Genomic DNA, 8,000 nt, shown 5'->3' on the forward strand with positions numbered 1-8,000 from the left:
ATTTGTTTGGATTCCCTCGTGTAGATGGTCCAGTGGCATGGCTGGTATGAAGTGGCTGGTAAGTGGTATGAAGGCCTAACGTTATGCAGTAAAGTTAAACTTGTATTCAGCCATTTTAAGTGCCACTGTTGGCATAGCCTCTATTGTTCATTTTTGTTCTGTCCCCGTCAGTTTGGATTCCTTTTGAGAAAAAAAAAATCACAAAAATGCAGAAGAATGATTATCGAATCTGGACGCACATAAGTACCGGCACTAACAAAAAATAATACACGTGGGACTGAGTTCAGTTATCTTCCGTGTCAACTCGAAAACGAGTACCGTAGTGAAAGTTAGGCCGACAGAGGATCTCAACAACAAAAAATCTAATAATGTCAGTACGGCCATTAATCCTAAAATGACGGTACATTTTACTCCGAAACGGAAAATTTACCTTTTATCAGAGAGAGTTGTAAATACTTCCGTCTTATTCAGATCTGAGCAGTCGATAGGTTGTACCTACGCAACGCAGACAGAACCCGCGAAATTTCATGCGAACGATACGCAACCTCGGACCGAACGGCGCGAAACGAGGAGGCATCAATACAAGAGAGGGGCCCCCGTTTCATAAAGTTGTTCGTAAAGTTACGAACGACTTACGAGCGACTGGTGATCAGTTCTTGTGGTGAATTATTGAAATTCTAGTAAGTATAGCACATCGCAACTGATCACCAGTCGCTCGTAAGTTGTTCGTAACTTTACGAACAGCTTTATGAAACACCCCCAAGGGAACACCTCAAATCTGTCTACGCGCGTTACTCTGAAATTGCGAACACACGTAACTGAAGTAGGACAGAACGCCGACCTTTTTGGTCCAGCTTGCTTTCCACTCTCTCAAAACTCTTGTGATCGTTCAGGACGAACAAGAAAATGATTTCCCGGTGCGTTGCCGATAAATTTTGAATCATAATCCATACAGGATACGTGTCTTCTCAGGAAATTTATTGTATACAAGTTGCAATCTATGTCAATTTTTATTTCAAATTTGCACGTTATCAACAATAAACAAACAATTAACCAGCACATCACAAAAAAAAATGACATAAAGACTCGAGGAGGTTGAATATTTTATTTCATCTTACCACATTTATTCACGAGATAAACAAAAAACAATGATTCAAACAAATCTTTTCTAATGAAATTGCTCTATATCTAGAGTGCATAAAACTACCCATTTACCGTGGAATTGCCTATATACATGCATACTGGCAGCAAAGTTATTTTTCGAATGTTAATTGTTAATTGAAGTGAACGGAATCAAATTTGAAAATCTATGTGACGTGGTGTCATCGGAATTTCATTAGGACAGAGGGAAAAATATTGTCAGGTCACACACACCTGATTAGCTGTCAAAAAGGCGTTCCAGACAATTTTAAATTATTTCACAAAGAGCGTCACACCTCATGTACGTAAAGATCCCTCTTCATTCATTCATCGCATATAAGAGCAGGGTGTTTAACCCGGTGAAGTGGTCCCACCTAATACCAAACTGGACCCCATGAAAGACCAGCTTAGTGTAGCTGAATATGGGCTGTCCAGCCATCTTCGCAGATGGAAATGAACGAACAAACAAACATTATGTAGGAACCTACATAAATCGATTCTGACAATTCTGCATTGCAGTTCTGTTTCACCTGTTTCTTATAAAAGAACAACTTCAGCATCCGTTCTTTACAGAGAAGTGATCCTTTCATTTCCTCTCTTTTCCTTTTGTGTAGAAGGGCGGAGGAGAGAATTGGGTACGCACCCGGCAAACCTCCCCCTCCCCCCCCCCCCCCCCGCTTTCCACGGGTCTTGTTCATTATCAACCGTCACCTCGAAATATCTTCTTTTTTTTCATCATGTTCATCTGCTCCTTCTTTTCTTTGCTGCAGGAAAGTCATGGGATACCACAAGACGGTTTACAATGACGCACCTGGAAGATGTCAGTTTGTGTCCGGAATCGGTAAGATATATCAGTTTGTTTAGTCCTATTGAAAGCACATATTTTTTCAAATGTCTACTCTCCCCCCCCCCCCCTCCCTCATTCCTAAGACTACTTTTTTTAAAGAAATAAGTTAATTTAAGATATGTTAAAATCTAATCTAATCTAATCCTTCAGTCGAAATAACCCAACGTTATCTTTTTGACAAGAGATGATTATCTGAAAAAAAAAACTTACGAATCGTCGAAAAAAATACAAAAATATAAATAGCAAACAAAGGTTTAAAGGAGTACAGTAGGTGTAACCGTTTTATTTGAGCTTATTTACATATGTAAATCAGATAAGAATTCTTTACAATGTTATTCAGCATCCTATCTTTTACGATAGCTGGTTTTTTTTGTGTGTGTGTGTGTGATCTATTATCTTTTGTTGTTTTCCACTCCAGATTCTGGCTCTGAAGATCTGGAACTTTTGTCGGATGGAATCGTATTTATATCTGCAGTGAGTAAAGAAATCTAAGCGGATGAAAAATTCCCCTTCAATGTGTATCATGCATACTATAGTAGAGATTGTTTTCACAGCAGGTTACACAAAACAAAGTACCATTACTTTCAAATTACGTAGTTACGTATAGTTTCGAAGTTACTAAGGGAATCCCATCTGCTAGGAATCCGATTGTGTTGCAGTGTATAATATATGTCGCTTAACGAGAGGACAGAAGAGATAAGAGTAACGTAGAAGAAGGGATAGTGTTCGTGCAAACTATGAAATGTGCATCGCACGGGCATTATAGAAATATTTCAACGTGCGTGCATGTTCTGTGTGTGCTTGTGGGGGGGGGGGGGTGGTCAAGAGTCAATGGTAACCCATCAGTTAGCCACCAACTTCCCTGGTCCACGACCCATGCATTATTGTTGACTAGATGCCTGTACATGTATATTTTACTTGAAAAGAGCAAACGTAATAAACAGTATCTCCCTCTCTTTTAAGGGCTACCTGACGTTTGCAGATCGTGTGGACGGTGCACCTGCTGGGCACCTATACGCCTATGACATCAACCGGCACGACGACGGGGCTAAGGAGCTGACGATTACGGGCGACTTCGACGTCGCCACTCAACTACATCCTCACGGAATCAGCGCATACGAGGATTCAAAATCGGGTAATTTCTTAAACAGCTTGTATGTTCTGTGACGAAGGGAAAAAAAAGAGAAATTATGGAAAAAATCATAGTTTATCAATCTTACGAACAGTGTGACGTTGACACGCCTATAGCGAGGAAAATGTCGATTTCGTGTCAAATAAAAGTAGGAAACAATTTTGCAAAACGTGGATGATCAACATTGCAAAGATTTGTGAGATATTGATCTACTAATGAATAGAAAAATTTTACTAGCCTATATCAAACACTTTAATGTTTTAAATGTTTGAGTTTTGTTGTTTGGCATTTCAAAGAAAAAAAATCACCATAGTTCATATGTATTTATATTATTACTCTGCCACTTTCAGCCGCATTTAATGTATAGAGCTAAGACGTATAAACAAAGTTTATATAAATAATACATTGTGTAGTTTGATTGAATTAGAAAATGAAATATGAAATTTGTGAAGGCAAGATATTACAACTGGTCCTACTTAGATTCAATTAGATTTTCCGGAAATTTAGAGTGTGGAGAGGGTGTTTTCATGCTGTATAACCGTGACAAGGTTAAAACAGAAAATCATTTTTTACGTCAAGTTATGTCTTTAAGTAACTATTTATGTATTTATTTATTCATTCATTCAAAGCCTTTCTGATTGTCAGGTTAACTTTCTCATATCAACCCTTTATGTCCTCATCTAGGCAAGACATATCTCTTTGTTATCAACCATCACGCCGGGTACGACGTCGTCGACATTTTTGAATTTCATCGCAGTTCGATGTCGTTGTCGTTCGTGAAGTCCAGGAGAGATCCTCTAATGATAAGGTCAAAATTGATTTTTTTTTTTTACTTTTTTAAGCAATTGCTTTCATTTTATTTGTCTCCCCAAGGGCTTTTATTTACGTTGTTTGTTTTTTTTTTTGCTTGTGTATCTTATTCGCAGTTGAGTGGATTTTATCTTGTCCAGCGATACTCCATACGTCATCATTATCATCAAAACCACCACTGCAACTCTGCGACCAAAGCCTTCTGCTCATTCAAGGGCATTGTTGTTAATTACAAAAGTTACAAAAAGAAAGTAAACCCTTGTTTAAGTTTATATTTCTCGTAGAATATTTGGTTGAAAGTTAATGTATTTTATGTCATTTGAAAGGTCGTTTAATTTGCTATCAACCTAGGTTCATAGCTAATTAAATTAAATTAAATTAAATCAAATTGATAGCAAAAGGTAAACTTTACGCATGAGTGAACACCCTTGTTTTTCTCTTCAAATACGCAAAAGTAAAAATTGATTAAAAATGAGCAAGTTGCCATTCATGCGTAAGTGCTGGTAACGCTGTACAAGTGCTTAATGGTATGCCAACATCTTGAGCGGAATAATCGGGGAAAATGATTTAGTTAACGACACTTCATTTCTGTTGTAAAGCACATGGCACTTTCTGCGAAGTGGGTGTTAAAGTCATTTGACCATGACGTCAGCAGACATACATTAGAGCTCTTTCTGCACTACATGACACGTTGACAGTCAAAATGTTCCTACAACTTTTGGGTATTTACTTATTTTTTTTTTCTCTCGAATTCTCTTTCTAACACGTAAATTTCTCAAAGCGGCCATGTTGTTTTCAATATCACGTCTTGGAATGTCACGGTTAGATACAAAGAAGAACTTCATGCCAAGATTCTTGCAACATTTTTTGTCGTGTTTGCCAAAGTCAATAAATCGGATTACGGGAGTCAATACACGTTACACATCCCTATGAATAACAAAGCGGTCTCGTAGCGTATCTTATAAAGCAGTCTGTACAGGCCTATGCATGTTTTGTGTTCAATGAAATTCATTTTATTTCAAACAAACTATAACAGCGCGAACGATGTCGTCGCGGTAGGCCCGGACTCGTTTTACGTCTCGAATGAAGCGAACACTTTGCACCCTACCTTGCGATTAGTCGAATCACTCTTGATGCTTAAGACGGGGTGTGTCCTCTTTTGTGACGTCACATCCTGCCGGCAGGTGTCCGAGGCGCTCTCCGAACCGAATGGAATTGACATGTCTTCTGATGGAAGGTGCGTTAATCAAAATAAAACATCCGTTGACTCCCAGGCAAATTCCATTTGAATTGATAATGGGAAGAATAATGTACTTCATGGACAGTTATTAGAGTCAAGAGTAGTGGGGGTGGGTATAGCATTTTGCATATCATTTGTGTTTGATGTAGATGAATGAGAAACGTCGTTTTCGATTTTATTTTTTTTTTAAATTACTGTCAACACCCGTTATTTTAACTGTTTTTTCTGTGACCTCTCATGAGAGTTAAATCATGATTGTCGACGACAAATGCAGGGGACAAAGCTTGTTTGTTCCAAATAAACGAAAATTTTCTCATTTCGCTATCATTACAGGTCATAAACTGTCTTACCACAGACTAGTGCCATGTCGCGAATCGAAAAAAGCGAGCAGCTGGTGCTTGTGCTTTACCTTAATTCTACACTAATTTGAACTAGCATTATAGTTATTTGAATTTGCAACAGAGTTTGGATCTTATCTAATACCAATCAGCTGAAAATACTGGCCACAGTTGCCGCACACATGCAAGATTATCACAAATGTTGTGTAATTTTCGTGATTTCCAGATATCTTTACGTAGACCTACCGTTGGATCGGAGGGTTCACGTATACGAAAGGAATAAGAAGGACAACAGTCTCAAAGGAAACCAGGTAAATCGAGTCCGTGTCATCTTGCCTTACCAACAAGCCGTTAAGCATAACTATTCAATGTTCGACTTGGGATGGCGCTTTGCACACAACTGGCACGGTATTGCCTTGACATAGGGCTATATGAACAAATAGAGCTGACTACGAATTCGAAACTTGCAATGTTCGGTGTTTTTTTTTTCTCCCAATGACTCCAGGCGATACAATCTATAGACCTTTGGACCATGCCGGACAATATTTACGTGGACTCGGACGGGGATCTCTGGATTGGAGCCATACCCGTGCCTCACATATCTGAGGCGTACATGAACCACGTGGATGTCCGGGTGGCTTCTCAGGTACAAAGCGTTTCTTTCAGATTTTCCCCAAAAGCTTTGCTATATTAGAAAAATAAAATCAAAGCGTATTTGTGTATTGAGTGTATGTTTGTTTGCGTATAAAGTCAATATTATTTTCAGTACTGGTGGTGAAAAAAGGGCAAACACAAAAACAAGCACAAAAAAATCAAGCAAACGCACTGTGTCAAAGTATTTCACTCTTCATGTTGCGTCTTCCTTCTCACCATTTCGAAATACGTTTTCACTTTTCGAACATCGTTCAATGTCAAATAAACAAAAAGAGCATTTCGTTCAGTGATGATGCATGATCGCATTGAATCACCTGTGCAATGAAAGAAATCATACTTATGAATACAAACCTGTAATTGCAACTGTGTATGCATGGTATGTATAATGCACACATACACAGAGGCAGACACAGAAAAGATTTATAAAAACAAAAGAGGGGCAATTAGTATGTATGTCGTTGTATGGTACTATTGTACAATTTTTCGTAATAAATCTACTCTATTAGTATTTTCTGTGTATCAGAAACCTTGCAAAAAAAAAAAAAAGCAAATGGAAGTTAAGCACCACGGTCTCAGCTCCACAATAAAAAAATGATGATAATGATACAAATAATAATAATAACAATAATAATAATAATCATCATCATCATCATCATCATCATAATTATAATAATGATAACAGTAATAGTAACCATTGCAAATGAATAATTGCAAAGTTGATCCCTCCTGTGTTAAAGAGAACCAAAATGTTTGAATGCAGTCTATTGTGTGATATTCCAGGTCCTTCGCGTGAAGCTTGGCTCAAAGGACGCCCCCTATCGAGACTACGAAATAAATGAAGTGTACAGCGAGGATGGGAGTAATCTCACCATGTCTACAGTAGCTGTGCGCCACGAGAACGTCTTGCTCGTCGGGTCGTTGCATGAAAACATGATTCGATGCACGTTGGACGCAATGTGATACAACAAGTTGAAGACCAACAATTGGATGTCTTACGTCAGCAACACGTTCCACACCGCACTCGCAAAGTCATGATTACCTCACATTCAATGATCATTTTGCATCTCAGGCCGTAAAGCTTACCTTCAATCAATGAAGTCCCTGCTATTTGATTTCTCAATTTCAATTTCAATTTCAATTTATTTTCGTATTTCTCGATGGAAAATACATGGTATATAACAAAATATAATACAGAATGTCCAGCTTGGATATATACATGAAGAAATAGGAATACAAAAGTAATACATAACGGTCGATGTGTCATTTTCAATCAAAGTAAAAGCTGCGAAGAGAAATACGATGGAACCTACTAAAAAGCAAAGCTTGTTGAGTGTAGGTCCCAACAAAAGCCTAGTAAGGGGAACAGGATGAGGAGCACGGGTACAATTAAGACCAAAAGTAATGATAAACAAAAGAGAATGACTATTACTCGGGGCTCAGAATATTCTTCTCACATGCATTTATGTGTGTGATAAAATGAGAACAAGTAACCACATGCTGCACACTATAGCAGTTGTGTTACATAGAGTTAGGCAATTCTCCATTACCTAACTATGTAATATAGTTTCCATTCGTGCTTTAGTCCTTTCCCTTATAGTTCAATAACCCCTTGCTATAGCACAGTAACCCCAACACCTGTCCATCACCCCTCATGTCAATAGGAGTCTCTATGTCAGACCAACAAGGTTAGTTTCCTCCTAACAACCCCACATCAAAGTATCCACTCCCATTGTGGTCACAAAGTTATTACCCCTTGTCCAGTTCCCTTCCTGCCACAAAGCCATCTCCCATTACCCTCAACACTGTTCCTTTGTTTCAAGCCCCAAAATGAGTAAGACC

The 8,000-nt window shown here is 38.4% G+C and overlaps 1 protein-coding gene across 1 annotated transcript; it reads left to right on the forward strand.

Annotated features, from left to right (window-relative positions):
* Positions 1 to 906: 906 nt before the first annotated feature.
* LOC139738291 (serum paraoxonase/arylesterase 1-like) lies at positions 907 to 7,121 on the forward strand. Its single transcript, XM_071648934.1, has 9 exons — positions 907 to 917; positions 1,911 to 1,981; positions 2,406 to 2,461; positions 2,951 to 3,122; positions 3,804 to 3,927; positions 4,966 to 5,166; positions 5,734 to 5,818; positions 6,013 to 6,153; positions 6,942 to 7,121. Exons 1-9 carry the CDS (start codon positions 907 to 909, stop codon positions 7,119 to 7,121), a joined length of 1,041 nt encoding a protein of 346 aa, XP_071505035.1.
* Positions 7,122 to 8,000: the final 879 nt, after the last annotated feature.

Source organism: Diadema antillarum, unplaced genomic scaffold (genome assembly GCF_040938485.1).
Source record: "Diadema antillarum isolate AM-2024a unplaced genomic scaffold, OU_Dant_1.0 seq00000732_RagTag, whole genome shotgun sequence".
Classification (NCBI taxonomy): Eukaryota; Metazoa; Echinodermata; class Echinoidea; order Diadematoida; family Diadematidae; genus Diadema; species Diadema antillarum.

Coding starts and splice junctions, on each gene's coding strand:
- LOC139738291 (XM_071648934.1), top strand. Junction 2,462..2,950: donor GAATCGTATTTATATCTGCA/GTGAGTAAAGAA, acceptor CTCTCTTTTAAG/GGCTACCTGACGTTTGCAGA. Junction 6,154..6,941: donor ATGTCCGGGTGGCTTCTCAG/GTACAAAGCGTT, acceptor GTGATATTCCAG/GTCCTTCGCGTGAAGCTTGG.